A 24,288-nucleotide genomic window follows, 5' to 3' on the forward strand; every position below is an offset into this window, starting at 1 on the left:
AATCTCCCCTGGTGCAGCTTGAGGCTGTGTCCTCTCGTTCTGGTGCTGGCCACCTGAGAGAAGAGAGCAACCTCCTCCTGGCCACAACCACCCCTCAGGTAGTTGTAGACAGCAATAAGGTCACCCCTGAGCCACGTCCAATCCTGCCTTGAACAGCTAAATTCATAAGTAAACAATATTTTGTGCTTTTACGGTGCAATGTTTTATCCCTTTCTCTGCAGTAAGCCCCCACGCCAGTACCCCCTTCTGCAGTGTCATCCAGTCATAGAATCATAGAATCAACCAGGTTGGAAGAGACCTCCAAGATCATCCAGTCCAATCTAGCACCCAGTCCTGTCCAATCAACTAAGTGCCTCAGCCAGGCTTGGCTTCAACATCTCCAGGGATGGTGACTCCACCACCTCCCTGGGCAGCCCATTCCAATGCCAATCACTCTCTCTGTGAAAAACTTCCTCCTAACATCCAGCCTAGACTTCCCCTGGCACAACTGGAGACTGTGTCCTCTTGTTCTGTTGCTGGTTGCCTGGCAGAAGAGACCAATCCCACCTGGCTACAGCCTCCCTTCAGGTAGTTGTAGACAGCAATGAGGTCACCCCTGAGGCTCAGTCGCTGCCTCCCGAGGCTAGATTTAAATCACTCAGATTGAGATGGACTTGTAACGAACTAGGAAAGACTGGTGAAGAAAGGAGACAAAAACGTGGAACACTGTGCCACGTGCCCAAGAGGACCGGCACGTCGTGGTGCCACTACCCACCGCAGCGCTGTACCGCTCAGGAGCACCAACAGGCGCAATATGCGCACAGTGACTTGTTGCTGCAGGTGCTTCTTCCTGAGAGCCGCACAATGTCCTGTGCTCTTTCCAGGCCGTTACAGCAGGAGTTGCCACCAATCTGAAAACAAAAGTTAGCAGAGGTTAGAGGAAAGAGAAAAGCAAACACAGGCATTAATACCACGCGATTACAGTCAGCATATAGCCTCCCTGAGCCAGAATTGTTTCCTGTCGTTTTCTAGGCGCTTAGTGTGCTTTGTTTGATTATTTGAGCGCTGCTTTTCTGAGATTCACTTTGAAAAACTAGTCTTAATCCCAGTTTCCTGGTTCTTTTCTCTCCTTCTCTCATTTTTCTTGGTGGACAGTATATCTGCCTTGCTCCAGGCTCCTAAAACCATTCATCTCGTCTTAGAACTGTTGAATTCTACACGTGGGGGTCTCTTCCAACCTGGTTGATTCTATGATTCTATGAATCTGTACCTGTGCAAATCAGGGCACTTCTTTGGATCATCTTCAACATTTCCATCTGTCTTGTGGGTCTGAGGATCTTTTAGCCAGCTCTTGTCCAGAGCATCTTATTTTAAAACATCAAAACTTGGTTTACCCACTTGTTTCTAATTACAGATAGAGCAACTGCTTTCCAAGTGCACATGCTGTCTTGCAAAGGTGATTTGCTAACATCATTTTGGCTTACATTTTGAGCACTGTGCCTGGTTTACCAGAGCCTACTCATGGAAAAGAAGGAAAAACTATCAGTGTTTTGTTTTGGTTTTTTTTTGCAGAAGACTGAGCAAGGAAACAATAGCAGTGGTGGTCCAGGGGACTGATGAAAGAAGCACGCAAATGAAACACCAGAATTTGCTGAATTTATTAAAATAATGTGAATTGTTGTGAGAGATGCTGGTAACATCTCTATGCCAGATCACTGCAGTGTTAGAAAGTGTAATGTGGCTTTATCCTTAGCCAAATGGCTCATTACTGTCTACAACTGCCTGAAGGGAGGTTGTAGTCAAGTGGGGTTGGTCTCTTCTCCCAGGTAACCAGCGACAGAACAAGGGGACACAGGCTCAAGTTATGCCAGGGTCTAGCTGGATGTTAGGAGGAAGTTCTTGCCAGAGAGAGTGATTGGCATTGGAATGGGCTGCCCAGGGAGGTGGTGGAGTTGCCATCCCTAGAGGTGTTGAAGCAAAGTCTGGATGAGGCACTTAGTGCCATGGTCTAGTTGATTGGATGGGGCTGGGTGATGGGTTGGCCTGGATGATCTTGGAGGTCTCTTCCAACCTGTTTGATTCTATGATTCTATCTGCTTTTAGCCCTTTAGAAGTCAGGTCTCTAGGCAGTTTTCTAGATTCTCTGTGGGCAGTGTAGAAACACTTTACCATCTGCTTTTGGATTAGATGAGCTGTTTTCCAGAGGTATTAACCTCTCGATTGTAGAGGAAAGTAAGGTGACCACTTCAAACTAGGAACCTCTATTTTAGACACTTGATGTTAGAAAATATGAATTCCACTCGTGAAGACTAACAGTGTGTCCTCAAATGTGTTCTCTCTGAATCAAGCTTGGGCATTTTTGAAAGAGCCTAAGGGGAGGCTTGTCAGGCTTCTTATTGTAACTGCTCTTCTGAGAGATAATAGTGCCAGTCTCCTAGAGTCTCAAGTCTGTTTCCCTTCCAAGGGGAATGTGGTAAGTCTATCCTTAGTGATAAGTCTATCCTTAAAGCTTGGCTCTGTAGGACACTATCACATGTGCTTTTTGTGACAGTAGCCTTTTTCCATGACATAAGAATAGGTAAAAATATTGAATAAACTTATTGTTTGCCTGTCCCACCAATCAGACTTCTTGGAGCCCTGTTGTTTCTAGAATTCATTGTAGACAGTAAGACAATTTGGTTTCCTGCTGTAAAAAAAATGAACAAACAAACCCAGCACACTTATAATACACAGAATTCTCTACTTAGATATGGAAGCTGAAAAGTCATTAGTGTTTTGCACATGCTGGGTGAAAACGACTTCACATTTTGGGTGAAGAGGGTACAGTGCTACAGCTGAAATGTGCCACTGAACTTCATTTCTAGGTAGAGAAAATGATTGATGAAAGCTGTCCCTCTAGGACCTTAGAGTGAAAAAAAAAATCCTCTCTTGCCAACTGAAGTTAAAATAAAAGAGAGAGAAGAGCCAAGTTCAGCTCCTTTGTATAATGAATTGTCACTCTGTGGAACAGAAGAGCAAAAGAAACTGAAGATACAGTTTGTGGGGAGTTATTACAGTGAAGCCATGTGAGACACTGGGTCAAAGTTGGCCTGGGGTAACTCCTTGACTTTGCCAGTTCATCTTGAGGAACTATTTTGGCAGCCACTTGCAGACTGAGTGACAGAAAAGGGTATTTGATACACTAGGGCTGATTTTTCCACTGTGGGAAGCACCTCCTCTTGCAAGAAGACTCGGTTTAGAGTGGTGTCGGCTGGTACAACTGGGATGATGAAGGAGGATAGCATGTAATTAATGAACTGCTCTTTAGGGAACAGCAATATCTGAGAAGCAGGCCTAGATTTTAAACAGCTCCTTCTTTTCACGCTCTGCTAGTCTTCTTTGAACCAAATCAATCCCCCTTATATAACCAAGTTAATCCTGCTTTGGAAATGGTGCAGTTTAGAATCATTAAAAACATTCACATTCGCTCACTGGCTCAGAAGTTTGTTAATCTCTGAATTCCACTGCTTCATACAGCATTTACTGCAAAATGGTGTATCAACTGCATGGGTACAAAGCTGACATTTAAGTTACTACTTAATAAAAGTTACTACTTTTGAAGTTGAGGTTCACTCTGTGGCAACTGACTACGTGTACTGGACCCAGTGGTGTTGCAGTGTACTCTGATGCAATCAATAGAGATTCTCTGATACAAACAATAAAGATTATCTGATCTCTTCAATAGCCAGGGATAAAAAGCAGAAGACAGGGAGAGTAGAAATGGGGAGAAAAGCACAGACAATTTTTTTCTCTTGCCTCTCAATGTCTCCTTTTAGCTCTAGTGGCATTGCTCGCAGAAACTGGCTACAATCTCTGGAGAGACCACAGCTTCCACATCTGTGACATGCTCACACTCTGTTCCCACACCACTACCTCTTATCAGTGTGCCAAAGCTTTGCATGTTGCATTGAACAAATATCTTTTTTTCCCAAGGTGAGAGGACAAAGGAGGCACTCAGCAGTTGCAGCACCAGGTCTCATAGCTGCTGTGGGCTGGGGTCAGCAGAGGGCATTACATAACTCTGCACTTATACGCTTGTGGCAGTGTAGACACACACACAAACATGCACCTCGCAAAATAAGGCTACTCATTATTTGTCTGCAAGTGAGGTCTGGTGACAGCAACAGCCCTTTCTTTGTGTGCTGGGTCTGTTCAGCAGCAGTATTCTTCTGCAGTCTGTGATCTCTGATGCACAAACTCTGCCGGTATTAATCTGTCTAACCACAAGGTGGAAGAACTGCTTTACTTTTGATGCCATCTCAGCTTGCATGAGATGTGCCTAGCTGCGTGGGGAAGTTTTATTACTATCATTATTTAATTGTTATAGTGAATCAATGCCCGACGGTCCCGTTCAGGACCAGAAGTCCTTATGCTAAGTGTAATACAGATACAGCCTGCAGTGCTGCAAGGAGCTTCCTGCAGATAGATCCCAGTGCCCCACACAGTGCTCAGGTCTGTGGTGCTTCAGGAATCATATAATCAGTCAGGGTTGGAAGGGACCACAAGGATCAGTCAGTTCCAACTCCCTTGCCAGGGGCAGGGACACCCTACCCTAAATCAGGCTGGCCAGAGCCTCATCCAGCTTGACCTTAAATACCTCCAGCAATGGGGCCTCAACCACCTCCCTGGGCAACCCATTCCAGGGTCTCACCACTCTCATGCTGAAGAACATCCTTCTTCGGGAGATCATGATGATCTCTTGCTATGCATAGCACAGCTACACTATGAAGAGACCTGGTGCCCAGTGTAGGATGAGGGGCAATGGGCACACACTAGGACACAGGAAGTTCCACCTAAACATAAGGAAATACTTCTTTCCTTTCAGGATGGCAGAGCACTGGAACAGGCTGCCCAGAGAGGTTGTGAAACAGCTGCCTGGAGACATTCTTATGTATCCTGGTATAGACAAACCTGCTTTAACAGGGGGATTGAACTTGATGGTCTCCAGAGGTCCCTTCCGAGCCCTACTGTTCTGTGATCCCTTCAGCATGGCTGCTTGAAAAGAAACGCCTGTGGGGACCTGCATGCAGTCGTGCTCAGATGTAGCAGCTGTAGTTCCAATTCTCTGACAGAGTTCCAGGGAGCGACCAAAACTGTGACATGTTTTACCTCCTCTTTGCTTGCCACCCCCATGCTGTCTCTCAGGCTGCTTGACAAGTTCTTTGTCAGATGTCCTTACAGATTTATCTAGCCAGGTAGGTGGGCTCTAGAGGCAGTAGCATATGTGAAACAATTCAGGTCATAAGAAGCTCATAGTCTGAATAGCAGTTGAGCAAGAGCATATGGTTGACCTTCATGGAACCCTGAGGAGACAACATTTCTAAACCAAATTATTTTCTATGCTGCTAACCTGGAAGAGACTTAACTGCAAGCTTCTTAAAGGCCAACAGCCAAACTTCATTGATTTCAACTGTGATGGTTTGGGTGTTACCCACCTCACACACACTTTGGAAATCACCCAGACTAGACTCAGCCAGCTATGGAAATTTGCATGAAGCTTATATTTACAGCTTAGCTCAATATAGAAGCAGATATTTACTATATATACAGTTATATACAGAAATATACAAGGTAAACGGTAATACAGAAACACAGCAGCCCTCCCAGAAACCTGAGTCCCCAGGAAGGGCTCCCAACCACCCTTCCACCTTCTCCCACCCCTTTCAACCTTACCCTAGTCCCAAGGAAGAATGGAGGTTTGGCCAGGGTGTTAGGAAGTGAAGTGGATTAATCAGAGGTGGCAGAGAGGCTAGAGAGAAAAAGTGCAGCTCTGAGCTCCCCATCAGAAGAAGAAGTAACTTATCTATGTTTGGATTCTTGTTCTTATACTTCTCAGCAAACCTATGAGTGAAGTAGACATCAGCACTGTTATCTATTTCTTCTCACCAAAACATTCTAGCTAGTTTCAAACAAGCAAATCAAGAGAGCTACAAGTTCCTGGTCTGCTGGGTTTCTCAAAGTCCATGCAGGAGACCGGAAAGGCACAAGCTTATACCAATACAATACACAGAAGGTCAGTCCATTTATTGAAGCTAAGAGTGATGCTCATATAGTGGATTCAGTACAGGTGTGTGTACTGTTGACAGGCTCTGCTAACAGCAACATTCAGTTGTTCCCAGGGCTGATCAGCCTGCCCCCCTTCAAGGTCCCCTCGCACAGCTCAGCTACAGATAGCAGCTAACTTTCTCAGCTTCTCTGCTAGCCTTCCCAACACCGCTTCCCTGCAGCTGTGCTTCTTATCAGAGTGACCTTAGCATTAGCCTGCCTGTTCTCCTTATTTTTCAGACTGCTCAGTTCTACTCAATTCTACTCAAACCCCAGCACTGGTCTAGTCTGTACTTGGGAGATTATGCCCCAGCTCATCTGAGAAATCTGAAGCAGTCTGCTAAAAAGCAGACAAGAATCTTCTGCAGTGGGGAGATGCTGAAAGCCAAGTTTCTAGTTGGAGAACCGTGGAATAACAATTTCTTACATAGATTCGAACTTCATTTTAATTACAGGGCCATGAGAGATACATGGCAATGGGAGATGCTGTGTGAAAAGGCCTTTCTGTCTCACTGACATAAAAAGATGAGTGAATTATACTTTTCCCCCCCTTCTTTTTCCTAGCCCATCATATCCTCTGACTCCATAATAGAAAGGGGCTTTAAAAATGAAAATTCCTTTTAGCCTAGCTGACTCCTAATTGAAGCAGTGTATTCTAAAAGATGAAACCTGTGGCTCCTATAAGGCATGAAATTAATCTCTCTTAAGATCAGATGGGTAAGAAATGCAAAATGTTATCCTATCCTGAAGATCACAGGTGTTTTTATCTGTGGGTATTTGGAAAAAAAAATTCCAATTTAGATATCTAAAATGAGATACCCAAACTGCTGATTAAATAGAATTGCCCTAGATACATCAAAAGAAGTAAGCTTAGCTTCTCCACCAGGCATAAGTCCAATATTGCAGTGCGCAGAAGTATTTCCAGCATCATTATCAGGACATGAGAGGTTAAACTGAATGTCTTTGTACTGCTTTGCATGAAATGTTTTGAATCTTGAACTCCTGTTATGACTCATACCCTTACTTCTCCAATTTGTTCAGTCAGGCACTCCTAGAACTTCACTTTATTCCATGTGTTTAAGGCAATGCTTAATAAGGTACCTAAAATACTTTAGAATACTGTAACTTTAATCAGCCATGCTCTTAGCTGGCAGTATTACAGCATTGCTTTCTCAGTAACTGGGATCTTGATTCTGGCTCTGATAAGACAGACCTTCTCTATGACATGCACTTGTGTAATATGAAGAGCTAAACCCTGATCTTGTGAAGGAACAGCAAGGCTTCAATAGGACCAGCATTTCATCCTGTATCTTCCACTGACACCTCAATATTTCAATAAGAAGTGAAAGCTAACACATAGGTTTGCTGTGATAGCAGTGCTACTGGTTCAGAAGAAGCTCAGTACTAAAGCTACTTTCTGTTTGCTGATATGTGCCACCAGGGGAACAAATTGTGACAAATTATGGCACAATTATGCAGATCAGCAAGCAAGACCAGGCAGATCCTTGCCACTGTCAGCACATGCAATATGGGCAGTTTAAACAGATGCCAAAAGAATGAAGAGGCTTTACATCCTTCCCCAGGGGATAAGTGTTAGCCACTGCTGGCCACGGAACTCCAGACTAGATTGATAACGGCTGGTTCTCAGCTGACAGCCCACAAATTGTATCAGTTTATGGTAAACCAACAGGTGAGTATTTCAGGAGGACTGAAAGGTCTGCAGTTAATACATAAAGTCTCTTTGTAATGTCTCAGTGCTTCCCATGTGTCCTTCCCCTACCTTTTTAAAGGTCTTTGAAGTCTCCAGCATATTTTTTTCTGTACCCACCCCTGCCTCCAAATCTGGTGGGTTTTTTTTTTCATGCCCTACTTGTTTTACTGTGCCTTATTTAACTGGAGTCTGTAAAAAAACTTCTAATAGTGCTAAATAACCCAATCATATTCATATTTCTAGGGATTAAGAACTAGCTTTTGCCTATAGAATCTGTTCTTCAATCATCAAACTGGAGACATGGTTCAGAGAGGAAAAAAACAACCAAACAAGTAAGGAAACACTAAGGAACACTAAGGGAAAAATAGTGCTTGTCTTGGAAATATTGATACCCATTTCCCTTAAGTACCTATAAGCCTAGTAACCAGATACCTGTAGTCCTGATAATGGACTCATTTACATAAAAATCTGCCAACTTAATTGTAACAGTCATCACGTGGAAGTTGGCCAGGACTAGAAATCAGAGCTATTAACTGCCTAAGAGAGCCTTTACACCTTTGCAGAGACAGCTTTTGGCACAGAGCATTAATTTAATCTTGAATTTTATGAGGCACGAGCAAAAATGCCTTTCATGCTAAAACCATATTGGACCTATATTTGGGAATGGAAAAGTACCAGTAAGAGGCAGGCATCTGGTTTTCAAGTCATCCAGTCTTCAGTGATGCTGGATGCTCTTAGTCCAGCTGGAAGGTTCTGACAGGAGTCAAACCCTAACAGCATGGACATTGAACCCGCAGCTGAACAGGCTCTTGTTTTTCTAATCAGTGTTTGGATGTTGAATTTGAATGACCTCATGCCCACAGTGACCTAGAGTTACACTCTTCATTTGGAGGTGAACGTGTGCCGTTGTGGTGCACACAAAGAGGGGGGCAGAGCTGTGCCTGTAATTGCAGAACTTGTTCATGCAAATGAAACATGTCATGTGTTAACAACTTTGCATGCAGGGATTGTGAGATCCATACTTGAAAAGGAAATGCTGTACATGTAAAATTATGCTTTTAATCCTGGAAGAGAACTCAAATCTGTTTATTTTGTGGCTATTTGTAATTTGCTGAATAATTATATTTGAGTCTTTCACTTTTGAACCCTCGAATCACAGAATGTTGGGGTCTGGAAGGGTCCTCGAAAGCTCATGCAGTCCAAGCTCCCTGTCAGAGCAGAATCACCTATACCAGATCACACAGGAACGTGTCTAGGTGGGTTTTGAGTATCTCCAGAGAGGGAGACTCCACAACCCACCTGGGCAGCCTGTTCCAGTGTTCTGTCACCCTCACAGTGAAAAAAATTCCTCCTCATATTTACATGAAACTTCTTCTGCCTCAACTCCCACCCACTGGCCCTTGTCCTGTCATAGGGCATCACCAAGCAGAGCCTGGCTCCAGCCTCCTGGCACTCACCTTTCACATATTTCCAAACATTAATGAAGTCACCCCACAGTCTCCTCTTCTCCAAGCTAAAGAGCCCCAGCTCCCTCAGGCTCTTCTTGTAAGAGAGATGTTTCATTCCCTTAGTCATCTTTGTGGCTCTGCGCTGAACTCTCTCAAGCACTTCTATCTTCCTGTTGCACTGGGGGGCCCAGACCTGGACACAGTGTTCCAGATGCAGCCTCATCAGCTTTGAACTCCAAACTCTTTGTCAATTACCTTTTAAGCTGCTGACTTTTTCTTTTCTTTTTTAAAGTTCTGAGCAGCAGCATAAATTAATAAAGTAAATTCTCCTCCTGGCTTTAATACCAAAGCTGAAACCTGAGCCATTCCTGTTTGCTATACAGTGAATGAGCTTTGATTCAATTTTTATTGTATTTCACTCAGATTTTATTATAAAACATCTCCCAGGGACACTTGCATGAGAAACACTTGGCAAGTAAACCCAGCATTTTATTTCTAGTCTCTCATTTTTAAAGGTTATTATAACACTTTTTTAATCATGCTTGCCTATCTCCATAATATACCACTGCATGGCAGACACCTGCAGATGTTGGATGATAGAGCTAGATGTCTCTGTAGGTTTTTCTAATGGATTTTCTTTTTCCTTACTACAAAAGGGTTTCACTGTGTCATTAACCCAGTGACCAACACTTCTGCAGTCTGACTGTGGACAGTCCCCAGGCAGCTGTATCCCCACTGTTCTTTGACTCTGGTTTGGTCTCAACTGCCATGAAATTTGGTGTAGATATTTTACTAAATGTCCCTCAAAAACCTCCTCTAATTTTGTAGAATCAAGCAGGTTGAAAGAGACCTCCAAGATCATCCAGGCCAACCTAGCACACAGCCCTACCCAGTCAACCAGACCATGGCACTAAGTGCCTCATCCAGGCTTTTCTTGAACACCTCCAGAGACGGTGACTCCACCACCTCCCTGGGCAGCCCATTCCAATGCCAATCACTCTGCCAACAACTTTCTCCTAACATCCAGCCTAGACCTCCCCTGGCATAACTTGAGACTGTGTCCTCTTGTTCTATTGCTGGTTGTCTGGCAGAAGATACCAACCCCACCTGGCTACAGCCTCCCTTCAGGTAGTTGTAGACAGCAATGAGGTCTGTCCTGAGCCTCCTCTTCTCCAGGCTGCACACCCCCAGCTCCCTCAGCCTCTTCTCACAGGGTTTGTGTTGCAGGCCCCTCACCAGCTTTGCTGCCCTTCTCTGGACACCTTCCAGCACCTCAACATCTCTCTTGAATTGAGGAGCCCAGAACTGGACACAGTACTCAAGGTGTGGCCTGACCAGTGCTGAGTACAGGACCAGAATAATCTCCATCATCCTGGCCCCACTGTTCCCGATACAGGCCAGGATGCTGTTGGCTCTCTTGGCCGCCTGGGCACACTTCTGACTCATCTTCAGCTACTATCTACCAGTACCCCCAGATCCCTTTCTTCCTGGCTGCTCTCCAGAGCAGGCAGTCTTTGTGGATAGTTCAGCAGTGGGGTTTATGTTAACGCTTCTATACTGTTGTTCCCTGTGGCTGGTTCCTCCTCCCTCTATCCGCTCACATTTTTCAGTGAAGAAGAACGATTTGCAGCAGCTGCCTAATTTCAGGTTTGTGTTCAGGTTGTGTATACAATGAATTTTCTGAATAACTTTCTTTCCTTCTAAAAACCTCAGCTTAAATCCAAACTAGATGTAAATTACAACACATCATTTCTTTTTAATCAACTTTTGATTACTATTTATCACTTGGTCAGAGAGAAGGCTTTTGTAAAAGCTAACAGGATGACTGGCCTGGTTTCATCTTGCTCCTATTACAGTCATTGGCCAAACCCCCTGCTGGCTCATATCCTCTGAGTGGATCCCCTCATACACTTTATAAAGTGTATCCAGTCAATCCAATAACAACAGAAATATGATTAAGCACACAGTGCACAGATGGTTCCAAAAAAAGCAAGCTACAGCTTCACTTGGAATTTTTGCTTGTAAAGATTTCCTTTCCTTGTAAAGCTAACCTGTGTAAGTCTTTACCAATGTTTACCTAGCTCTGCTAGAGAAATAAAAGCCTACCTACATGCTGATCAGTGCAATATCATAGTAGTACAAGCACACTAAAGTCTTCTGTAAATGCAAGCAAGCAGGACCCTGGCCAGCTGAGGAGAGCAAGAGAATAGTTAACACACTGAGGGTTTATAGACATGCCAAGTGGCTTAGCAGCCTTTACTGAACATTTCTGTTACAGTGGTTTGCCTGAAATAAGGAACAAAGAAATCGGATTAAAGACCAAGCACCTTAGGACAGCAGCATTAGTACAGCAAATTTCCTGGCAAGACAACTGTTACTTCATGCATCAGATGACTGCTCCATGCTGTAATGCTGGGGAGGACTGAATTCTTGATGCACTGTGGAAAGTGTTTGCTGAAAAGCTTTAAGAAGGTTTTATCAGCTGTAAAAACTGGAAAGAGGGAGAATGTCTTATCCCATGATTCTGTTCATATGCTATTTGGCATCTTTGCACAAGAGCATGTGAAGCCATCAAGCAGTGAGCTATTAATGCATGAGTCATGGCAAGGCTTTGCAGCAATTATCAGTCTTTGTGTAGTCTTTGACTGTTTGTCGCCTTGAAGCACTCCAAAGAGCAGGCTTGACCGTGGGCTAGCTTCAGAGCCAAGGTAAACGCTGGTGCATTAAAGGCACAGTTCGATGAATGAATTTTCAAGTGGCAGTGCTGGCACAAGCAGCTGCCATACCACACACCCATTGTTGCTGTCTCTATGTCTCTTTGTGTTGTGCCAGTATAGGCACTTCTGCAGCTTTGAGGCAACATGGACTGTGAAGTGAAATAGCTGCAAAAGGCTTTTTCAGGTTCTGCAGCTCAGCTACAGGTTTAGGCTTTTTCATACTTGTTTGGCAGTTCTGTCTGCAATGTGAGTGAATACCTTAGCCAAGAATGATAATTGATGAGAGCAGTCAGCACCTAACAGCTTGGGCTTCAGCATGGGCCAGTTAGAGATCACACTGAATTGCTAGGGCAGCTAATGCCTGTACTATTGAATCTTCATTGCTAATCATTAGATCTGGCTTGGGTACATCTGTTCAGCTTAAAAATCACATCTCACAACTGCAGTATGACTGTAGGTTTATGTTGATAGCAAAGCTAAGTGCAGGTGTGCCCCATCTGACAGAAGAGAGGCTTAAGAGGTCAGCCAGTGCTAACCTCATGAAGTTCAACAAGGCCAAGTGCAAGGGGCAACACATGGGTTGGGCAACCCCATGCTTAAATACAGGCTGGGCATTGTGTGGTCTGAGAGCAGCCCTGCCTTAAAAGGACTCAGGGGTGTTGGCAGATGAAAAACTGAATATGAGCCAATAATATGCACTTGCAGCCCAGCAGGCAAATCACATCCTTGGCCACATCGAGAGAAGTGGGAGGTGTTTCTGACACTTTGCTCTGCTCTCTTGAGGCCCCACTTAGAGAAGTGTGTCCAGTTCTGGGGCCCCCACCTTAAGGATCTCAGACCTTATGTATTACAGATTATCTGCCAGTGAATATTAAAACTACTTGTCAATTCAATTAAGACTATTTACTCATGCACACTCATGAGGAAGGCAACACAATCCCTAATAGCAATTCAATAAGTCAGCAAGCAGATGCCACGTTGTTTACACTTTAGCAGTAGCCTAAAACTGTCTTACATGTAGTCTGTAGGTGATTCCTACAGTGCCTTTGACCTACAGTGCTGGTTAAATGTAGCACAGATTTCATTACGGGGAATCCCCAAAGAGTTGAAGCTTTCACATCAAAGCTGTGCTAGATCATCTAAATTCAGGTCTCAGTTACCCAGTAAATCTACTATACTTCCATAAAGCACTTTCTCTTTTTTGCTTCATAGCAACTGTGGCTATCTAAGCAACGTAATTTATTAAATCAAATCTGCTTTGAGGAAAAATACACTTCACTCATTCTTCTAATTACTGCTGTTTAAATTTAGCCTCAATTAGTGACCTCTCAATTTGCTGAGATGAGTGCTGCCTGTGTAGAGCTGTGACTAGCTATTGCACGTACAATAATCCTCACATTTCTTCTTCTACCTAGTGCACTACACAATTAGAAACCTTTTGTTGCTTTTCTATGAAGGAGTAAACAAAATACCCCTGTTAGTTACAAACATGCAATCTTTTCTTTCCCAGGAAGGCTCTATTTCTGAATGCTATGGACAAAAGTCTTAGCAAGAATCAGGGAGATTACAGCAGTGAAATAATACCATTATTATTCTACCATTGGGTAACTTTTTGATCTCTGGATCTCAACACAACATTACAGACATAAAACATAGGAAAGCATAACAACATAAAAACAACATTTACAACATAAAAGCATAGCAAAGCAGACCCACAAAATGAGTAGTGATGTATTATTGTAACTACTTCACATGGGTGAACCTAGGCACACACATCAGATGCTGTAGAGGAGTAAATGAGTGACTAGAACTACATTTCAATATCTGAAGGGGACCTACAGGAAGCCTGGGTAGGACTGTTCAGAAGGACTTACAGTGATGGGGTGAGGAGCAATGCTTTTAAACTGGACCAGGGTAGATTTAGGTTAAGACATAAAGAAGATGATCTTCACAATGGGAGTGGCAAAATACTGGAACAAGCTGCCCAGGGATATAGTTGAGGCCCTGGAGACATTTAAGATCAGACACCTCCAACCAGATCAGACTTCCTGATCTAGTTGGAGCTGTCCCTGCTCTCTGCACGGGGTTGGGCAAGATGACCTTTGAGGGTCCCTTCCAACCTGGTGCAATCTGTGAATCTGTGACTGAACCAGGAACAAACCCCAGAAGTTCAGATTTCCAGTCTCTGCTCTAGTTAAAGGACATCTCCCTGTGATCCTCTTCCTCATACTGGAAACCCTGGAAAAGCCTGTTGAATGGGTATCATCTTTTGATGTCAGGATTCTGCAGTTGTTTCAGCTGCATTTGAAAGGAGTGAGTCAGGGATTTGTATATGTGGGAAGCGGTTTCCTCTCACATTACTTTATATATGGATGAAATACATTTCCTCTACTATGAAGCTGCTGAATGAGAAAATAAAGTAGTGCTGCTGACTGGCACTTCAGTGGCTGTACTTTGACCCTGACATTGAAAAGCCAGTGGACTCGGGAGGCCAGTTTGGATAATACATTTCATAGGAGAGCTGATGAAGTCGCTTGCACTTTTACAGAAAATGACTAGAAAATTACTAAGTGGAGGAGAAATACCAGTATTAAAACCTGATAAATTAGAGACCAAGTTCTCTAGTGAAACCTGGCCTTACTGAAACTGCAAGGCAAAATCTGGCTTTAAGACATGAGCTGTAATACAATAACGAAGACACCTCCCTCTGTGCTTCAGACAGTTTTTGAAGCAAATAGTGTTCAGGAATGAGAAATCATGCTAATGGCTTGTGCCTGCAATCATTACAGCTAGGGCATGCACAGTAGGCAAGGCATTTAGTGTCAAACTTACCAGCACCACGCAGCGAGGCAGCAGTAAGACTAAGTAGACTGCAGGTCACCTGCCTTCCAGCCTTCGTCATAGCCAGAGAGCAGCAACACTGCAGAGTAGGCAGCTTCTCTTTGCAGTGAGGCTGAACCACAGAATTTGGCTGCTCAAAGATGAGTGTCCTCAAATCCAGGGAGCTGGTATGGTCTCCCTTCTGTCCCTCTAAACTGATTTGTTGCTGGAGCAATAGGCTTCTGAAAATTCTGTAGCATGGGCAACACCCTGAGTGCTGTCCCCATCTTCTAGGGAACTGAAGGGAAAAAGGAGAAGTTTAAAGTGCTCAGACAAGTTAGGGGTGAGAAAAACAGAACAAATTCACACAAAGCTTTCAAGGGTGCTTCTGAGGGAAGCACTTCAGCCAACAAAAAAAAAAGGGGGGGGAATGAAGGAGACCAGGCAAGGTCTAAAAGATTTGCCCAATTTTTCCTTAGTTCCACAAGGAATTTGAGGTTCTTCTTGACTTGAAGCCTGGAATTGTTCCTTGTGTTCAAAGACCAGTATTTTTTCTTATTAAGTGGTTTGATAAGCTATACTGTAAAGAACTTCTAACATTAATGTTATACATATGTATATAAACCACACAGGAGTACACATCCTGGGGTACACAAATGCCTTTTCCTTTGAAGGCAATTTCTCGTGGCAGGGCAGGCAGCCTGTCAGGAGCTGCCATGCTCTGCATCACACTGGTTCTTTCTGCTCTGGCAGCACAAACATGTAGCCTCAGCGTGGCCTTCACCATGGCTGCAATCACAGGTTATTAGCAAATCATTCCATCAGGCACCCAGGCAGGGCAGAAAGCACGGGGGGACATCTGCCAAGAAAAGAAGCAAAGTGCACTTTCAGGAATATTCTATGTACATTTTAGCCATTTCCCAATATTTTCCTTTGCTTTCAACCTCTACATGTCAAACGATGGCAAATTGCAAACATCCTAGTTCCAGCTGAGCACAACAGGGGGTGAAATAGCTTTTCTTTAAAGCTGAAGCTAGAGTCCACTTGAAACGCGGTAGGGAGAGCCACAGAAATTTGCAAAAGAGTAACTGAAATGCTGACCTGGTGATTCAAAGCACTGAGATTCATGGAACAGGTTTGCAGAGGAGCTACCTAATCCACCAGGAGAGCAGCCTGTGAAAGAGACCATTGCTGTGGCTAAGACAGCAATCACTGGGGGACACAGCTTACTGAAAGAATGCCAGTTGTCTTCCAGACCAGCAGAAAAAACAATACAGATCTCTGTTGATGTACTTTAATTACTCTAGCACATGTTTTCTTTGCCTTTCAGGTGATCAAGTAGCTCTTTACACACTTCAACTAGAAGGGAAAAGCAAATACAAATGAAAAAGTGGTTTACATCTGAACTCTCCTTGTGACAAGATGGGAAGGATGGTTTCATCACACCTTGCCTCTGTTGCGTGCTCTAACGTTCTGGGAACACCTCTCATCGCTGTTGCCAGTGTCTCAGTTCTGATACTCTCTCAGCCTCTTACCTGAAGTATATCTGTGAGTGCTGGTAGAGAAGCTGACAGCTCTGTGGGAACCAAGGCAATTTTCTCTTGGCAAATCAAGGCTTTTTGAGTGGCACAATGCAGCTGGAACACAATACAGAAGCTGTCCCAGAAATCTCAGTGTTGCACACATGCAAAATGCAGGTTGTGTTTGTCTGGCATAGGCAGGGACTGAGCCACAGGCAGCCACAGCAGCAGTATGTGAGGGTGGGTAGTCAGATGGCTCACGTCTTTGGGCAGTTCCTCTGAGCCCATGTATGAAAACAGAGATAAGATCTGCACAAATCCTTATGAAATCAATTATCCATGGACAATTTCAACACACAACCTGAGCTGGGGATAAAAATGGAGAGCTTCAATTAGCTTTTTATAGCTTTCCACTTACTTTTTAACTCCCTGTGTGCCACGTGACCAGCTACCTCTCCAATGTTTTCTCTTCATACTTGGCAAGCAGTAGATGTGCTTCAGATTTCCAAGTGAAACTGAAGTGTGTGCCTTTGCTTCAATTCCCCCCATTCACTTAGAGCGTCGGGAGCTTGCCAGCACTGCTTTGTTTGCTTTGCAGAATTATGGATGATGTCAAGACAGCCTTGATTAAACACTCAGCTAACTGCTGCTCAAACAGAAAGGGGCTGAAGTAAACTGTTATTTCAGTAAAACTCACAAGCTTGGAGAAGGCAGATTCTGTAATTTCTTTTTTTTTTTTTTAATTATTATTATTTTCATCAGGATTTGTAGTAGAAGTTAATCCTCTTAAGGACTTTCCCAGCAATGTGAGTCTACCCAAGGACATATCATATGTGCAGTATTCATATACTCTCAGAAAAAAAATTGGCTGAGATCTATACCTCTCAATAAGTGTTCTTTCTGCTTTTCTTTCTTTCTTCCTTCCTCAGTCAAGTTCCCATTTCCAAGCATTGGTTTAGAAATTGTAGTCGCCCCAAGGGCAAGCCATGACCTACACAGGGCTCACACAAAGTTAAGAAGTTAATGCCTACATTCTAGATACTTAATCCAGCAGAAAACAATTCCCTGCTTGATATATAGTGCTGGACACGTGGACTTTGACTGCAACTGGAAGACACAGAGTCCTTGCAGTCACTGGAGGCATCAGAAAATGCAATGCTCAGCGCACACAAGAGCAGGTCACTTGCTAGTGGCACTTGAAGGGAAGCCTGCATATGGCCTGCTCCAGCTCAGACTGGCTGATTGCAAAGGCAGCATACGAAACAATGATTCTCCTTGATTATAAAGACAGACTATCTCTGAGTACATACTTTCCTTCCATTCAGCTCACTAAATAACAGTCTAAAAAGCAAAACATACAATGTGGGAAAGAAATAGCCAACTTACTACTGGAACAACGGTTTAATAGAGGAGCCTCAGCTATGTTCCATATATATACTCAAATACAACTAATAAAAGCTTGGAAAAGTGTCCCTTTTCCCCTTGAAATACTCCAAGTGGACTGCCTTTCAGAGAGTGAAATGCAGTAGATTAACTCAGGCTTTAAACCACATGAGGATTTGAACTGTCAGGAATAGACCACAGAGCAGAGACTGAAGGAAGAGAAAATAAAGAAGATCTTTGAAACATTTTTTTCCTTGAAACAAAAAGAGGTGAAAGAAGCAGAATCAGTAGAGTTTGGAGTTTCACAAGGAGACACTTAACTGATGCTCAAGAGCATGGTTTCCAGCTGCTTTGAGAGCTCTATAAAGAAATTAGAAGAGAACTATCTTTACTCTTTTAGTAAAAGAGAACATTAAAAGCAGAGTCTGCAGTATTGGGCAGTTAATTGGAAGAACTTTCTACTGATTTTGTTTTAAAACACAATTAACAAAAAAGAAGTTGGCTTCTTTGATCTCATAGCTACAGCTGCATTTAGAAACCAGAGTGGTTGGTGATCTTTACTACTGAAGTCCATCCTTGTCACAACTCTGTTCTAGATAGATGATGAACTGCATATGAACAACAGAAGAGAGTGACTGCATGATACAGAAATGGGTAGATTCAGACTGGATGTTAGGAAGAAGTTCTTCACCATGAGGGTAGTGAGACACTGGAACATGTTGCCCAGGGAGGTGGTAGAAGCCCCCATCCCTTGAGGTCTTTAAGATCAGGATGGATGGGAGTCTGAGCAACCTGATCTAGTGCGAGGTGTCTCTGCCTATGGCAGGGGAGTTGGAACTAGATGATCCTTGAGGTCCCTTCCAGCCCTCACAATGCTGTGATACAAACAGAAGAGTACATGCTTATGCTGTGGCACTCATTCTCCTTGGGAAGCACAAAGGGAGACAAGAGATGAGCTGTATGAGGCTCAGAGATTCAGTCTTTTCCTATATGTTTTCTTTAGTTTCCCCCTCCCCAACTCCTTTTTGTCTGAGCAGTTTTCAGTGTCCTGCTGTACTTACCAGGTGAACTGTAGTGACCTTCCTGCAAATTGTTTATGTGACAGCTTAATACTCCCAGTGGATATTTTAGGGAATAGTTCATGAATCACAAAAGTCAGAACTGGGAAGGGGCTTTTGGGTCATCCTCTCCATCTCTCTCTGCCATTAACACAGCAGGCAAAAAAAAAAAAAAAATCCCCAAACAAACCAGCTGGCATTTTTGCAGCCTAAAATGCAATTGAAAGAGTACATGGAGATGCTCTGAAGTGCAAATCCTGAGAGTAGCTAGAGATGAATTACCTGATATATTCCCCTGTTTCTTTACCAGTCATTTCCTTCCAGTTTTGTAGCTGCTTTTGCAGCCATCAAAAGCAACTTCTTGCTGACAGTTATCATTCTTGTACTATACCACAGCTTACTCTTAGTGTTTGCCCCTGCCATTCACTCTGCATTGCAGCACACTACTGTTTGCAACTTTGGCCAGCAAGCACAAGGGAGGTTTCCAGTTCTCTTATCCATTCTGCCTAGGCAGGGGCAGACAGATACACTATAAGGCAGGCACCACAGAACAGGTGAATAAGTGTTGGTAATTCAAATGCCATAGTGGTACTGGTAACATTTTCTCTGTGACCTACTGTCTTTGGACCTTAGAAAGACTAACACTGAGTTTTTCCTCTTCCCTGTGGTCATAACCAGGTCTGCTGTTAGAGAATTTGCCTCGTGCTGCTTCATTAAAGCTACATCTATAAAAGCAGCTACTGTTACATAACCATTTATTGCTGAGCACATCTATTCTTTCCCTGTGGCTACAGAACTGATATGCAGATAATACTCATCTCATTTATTACTTTTTTGTTTACATTGCCTTCTCCATCTCTTAAAGGAAGAGAGTTTTCTAAGTGAGCTTTAAGATTCTATCACACCAGACCTTGTAACAGGTAGGGTCTATATCAAATTTTAGGATGCTTCTTGTCTTTGGTACAGACTGCCTACAAACCCTGTGGAAGACTTGCTTATGACTTGTTGCAAAAAAAAAAAAACAGTTTCCTACTAGCATAGGTTCAGTTCTGTTGGCAAAAATAAAAGATCTCCTGACTGTCCTGTCTGTGGATTAGATCATGTTTATAGTAGCTGCTGTCCTTGTCTAATGAACCTTGGCTAATTTTTGTGTTGTTGTGTAAAACAGAGGCTTTTCTCTGTTTTCCCTCTGCTCCTGCATCAGTCCAGTACAGTCTCATCCATTGGCACAGCTGGACTGTTTTTTGTCATCTGACTTACTATTTCTTAGCCTCCCCAGGAGCTTAGTAGAACCAGGTAGGATGAACAGCAAAAAGAATTTCCTGGCTAGAACTTTCCTTAATGTGTCATGCTTTGCTGTGAAAATAGTCCTGTCCTGTTGCTGTGCCTGTGAGACAAAGGGTCCCAGAAGCTCAGACTGCACCCAACATTGGGTCTTGCACAGCCAGGTGGAAGATGAAGAGGGCTGGGAAATCTCAGTTTTCCATCAGGGAAGTCCAGAGTACCAGTACTAGCAAATGAAGCATCATCTGAGAAGCACAGCTCACATGCAATCCTGCCCTTAAGCACATGTTGCTGGCTCCTCTCTGAAGGACTCATCTGTCATCTAGAGCCAGTCCAGCACTTGTCTTTCCAAACTCTTCAGTTTCTGCAGAATCTGGAAGCACTGAAAGTCATTGAACTTCTATTGGTCCACTAAATCAGGGGGAGGAGGGATGAGATCCCGTGGGTTCAGCCTAGCAACAAGGCAAACATCATAGCTGTCATGCATGAGGACGTTGACAGCCACCACGTTCCACTGGTTCTCCCACGTATCCAGCTCGAGGATCTCTTTAGTGATGACTTCATGACGTGCTGGAAAACAGAAGCAACAACAGCAGACATTAGGAGTCAAACAGGATCAAAGAGGTCATTATGATCCTTCTGTAAGGTGGCAATGGAAAGGTTATTTCTGTGGCACTAACAGCTATGCCATTTAGAGAGCAGGCAAGGTGTCAACATAGAGCAAATGAAATTGTGCACACAGAGATCTGCACAATGTATTCAGTCTTCATGCTCTGGGCTCCGGGTACAGCTGCAAGGACAACACACAGAATCATAGAATCAAACACGTTGAAAGAAGACCTCCAAGATCATCCAGTCTAACCTACCATCCAGCCCTAGCCAATCAACTAGACCATGGCACTAAGTGCCTCAGCCAGTCTTTTCTTGAACACCTCCAGGGACAGTTACTCCACCACCTCCCTGGGCAGCCCATTCCAATGCCAATCACTCTCTCTGGCAACAACCTCCTCCTAACATCCAGCCTAGACCTCTCCTAGCACAACTTGAGACTGTGTCCCCTTGTTCTGTTGCTGGTTGCCTGGGAGAAGAGACCAACCCCACCTGGCTACAATCTCCCTTCAGGTAGTCGTAGACAGCAATGAGGTCACCCCTGAGACTCCTCTTCTCCACACTAAACAATCCCAGCTCCCTGAGCTTCTCCTCACAGGGCTGTGTTCCAGGCCCCTCACCAGCTTTGTTGCCCTTCTCTGGATATGTTCCAGTACCTCAACATCTCTCTTGAATTGAGAGGCCCAGAACTGGATGCAGTACTCAAGATGTGGCCTGACCAGTGCTGAGTACAGGGGACAGAATAACCTCCCTTATCCTGCTGGCCACACTGTTCCTGATCTAGGCCAGGATGCCATTGGCTCTCCTGGCCACACTGCTGGCTCATCTTCAGCTACTATCTATCAGTACCCCCAGGCTCCTCTCTTCCTGGCTGCTCTCAGCCACTCTGTCCCCAGCCTGTAGCTCTGCTTGGTGTTGTTGTGGCCAAAGTGCAGAACCTTGCACTTAGCCTTGTTCAATCTAATCCCATTGGCCTCTGCCCACCCATCCAGCCTGGCAAGGTCCCTCTGCAGAGCTCTCCTACCCTCCAACAGATCCATACATGCTCCTAGCTTGGTGTCATCTGCAAACTTACTGATGCTGGACTCAATCCCCTGGTCCAGATCATCAATAAAGATGTTGATCAGGACTGGGCCCAGCACTGATCCTTAGGGCACACCACTAGTGCCAGCTGCCAACTAGATGTGGCAGCATTCACCACTACTCTCTGGGCCTGGCCCTCCAGCCACTTCTTGACCCATATCAGAGTGAATCTGTCCAAGCCACAAGCTGCCAGCTTTGCCAGGGGCTTGTCATTGGAGATGGTGTCAAAGGCCTTGCTGAAGTCCAGGTAGACTACATGAAGTGCTCCATCTTGGTAGGAGCATGCAGGTGGCATTTCATCCTGCAATCAAGTGTCCAGCACTTACCTTTTAGAGTCAGAGTGTTGCCTATTGTCAAGGAACATGCCTACACTCAGGATGTTAGCTTTTTCCTTGCTCTGACTGAAATACAGCTCTGGCTCCTGGCAGCACTCCAACACCATGGCAAAGTCTGGCCATCCTGTGATTTGGGGAAACATAAAGACAGAAAGAAACCTCCAGGGCTTTAAATGTACTTTAGATGTTCTGAGTGCTGAGAAGTTTCTCATGGGCAGTGAGAAGAATGGCTTTAAATCACAGCCAGTCTCAAGACAAGAAGCTTTTTACTGAGACTAACAAAAAAAACGAGAGTCACTATGCAGCACAGAACCACAGTTGTCATCCAACAGTGCTTAACTGTTAACACAAAACCTTAAACTGCTTAACACAAAACCTTTCTTTGCTAACAGAAATCCTGAACCTCCCAGCAAAGGTCTCTCCTAAAACTACAAAAGTGTCCTTCACTTCTGCTCACTTTTTCATCTTCAAGTTGTTATCTGATAGCACATAACCTTAGTCTAAACTTTTCTTTGAGCTGAAGACATGCAAGTGCTTAGCTGTAAGCTTGCCTGTGATGTATTAGAAGAGAGATGCTGGAGATTTACAAGCACAGACACTTCACAGGTACCATGATAAGAACCATCACAGCAAGAAACACTGAATACTCAACACTCTCTTATCAAGTCTTAAAAGACTGGTGACAGGCTAAAACTTCACAGGGTCCAGACTAGGTGTTCTCTCTAGAAAGCTTCATGAAAAACAAAACCCAAAAAATACAAACAACCACCACCACATCTAACATAATTTTCACCTCTTTCAACTGCATCTCATTGTTTGGACACTACCATTCTGTGGAACCAGCAGCAAAGGACTGAAGGAGAAAAGAGTGAAGTACAGAAGAACATCCAGAGGCAGAGGTTGTTTCTCATGCTGGAAGCACAGACCACATATTCCTCCAGAGGACAGCAATGTTTAGGTTCCATGCAAAATTGATGATGATGTTGTTGTGATGTAAAGTCATCAGATTTTGAGTACCTATAGGGCTTCTCTGCAAGTAGAATCTTAGAATGGTCTAGGTTGGAAGGGACCTCAAAGACCATCCAGTTCCAGCCCCCTGCCACACACAGGGACACTTCCCACTAGAATAGGTCGCTCAAGACCTCATCCAATCTGGCCTCAAACACCTCCAGGGGGGGAGCAGCCACAGCCTCCCTGGGCAACCTGTGCCAGTGTCTCACCATCCTCACTGCAAAGAACTTCTTCCTAACCTCTAGTTTAAATCTCCCCTCTGCCAGTTCAAACCCATTACTCCTCATTCTGTCATTACAAGACCTTATCAATAGTCCCTCCCCAGCCTTCCTGTAGCTCACTTCATATACTGGAAGGCCACTCCAAGGTCTTCCTGGAGCCTTCTCTTCTCCAGGCTGAAGAGGCCCAAATCTTATAGCCTGTCCTCATGGCAGAGTTGCTCCAGCCCTCTGATCACCTTCATGGACTCTGGACTCGCTCCAACAGCTCCATGTCCCTCGTGTTGGGGGCTCCAGAGCTGCACATAGTGCTCCAGGAGTGGTCTGATGAGAGCAGAGTAAAGTAGCTTCAGGACACTGGGAGGACAGATGCAAACAAGAATTCTTCTCCTCTCAGGACTGGTTTCCTTGCTGAGCTGATTCAGGACATTTCTGTTTACTACAGGTACTGCACATGCATAGCAGTTGTGGGTATTTCTGGATGTTTTTGCCATCTTCACCTAAAGAAGCCACTCACCAACCATTCCTCATCCCTTCTCCCTCTCTCACCTGATAATGGAGCGCAGTGCAGTGTTTCTGAGCCCATACTTACTTTCCTCTCAGTTGCAGCACAATTAATTGTGGCATAATTTTTGTTGGCCCACTGGACTTCAATGGCTCTTTAGGAGCTTGCTTGTGCAAAATTTGGGTAAGATTTCAGCCTCACCTGAACAGTCCTTGTCCTGTCCTTACCTACTGTTCTCAGAAAGTGAAACAGGCCACAGTGGTTTGGTTATTGAACCTGGATATGAAAAGGGAATGATAATACCATACAGGAAAGCTGCACCCATCAAAGAGAGAAGACAGAGAAGTACTACAAGACCCAGTTTCATTTGAAGAGAGAAGGCATAACTGACAAACTGCAAACAGATAACCAGCACAAAGCTCATTCCTACATGAGTGAACATCTTTTTTCCTAAGAGGCAAATCTGGAGACACAAACAGACCTAAGCTGTGACACAAGTGGCTCCAGTCCCTGTATTTATTAT

General features: G+C 44.2%; 1 protein-coding gene across 1 annotated transcript in view; it reads right to left on the bottom strand.

The window, feature by feature from the left end:
* Positions 1-16,039: 16,039 nt before the first annotated feature.
* KBTBD12 (kelch repeat and BTB domain containing 12) overlaps positions 16,040-24,288 on the bottom strand; it is a 63,016-nt gene continuing 54,767 nt past the window's right edge. The window contains exon 6 of the mRNA XM_064156803.1: positions 16,040-20,574. Within this exon, the coding sequence (XP_064012873.1) occupies positions 20,405-20,574 (170 nt within the window). The 3' untranslated portion in view covers positions 16,040-20,404. The remainder of the gene's footprint in view (positions 20,575-24,288) is intronic.

Source organism: Pogoniulus pusillus, chromosome 16 (genome assembly GCF_015220805.1).
Source record: "Pogoniulus pusillus isolate bPogPus1 chromosome 16, bPogPus1.pri, whole genome shotgun sequence".
Taxonomy (NCBI): Eukaryota; Metazoa; Chordata; class Aves; order Piciformes; family Lybiidae; genus Pogoniulus; species Pogoniulus pusillus.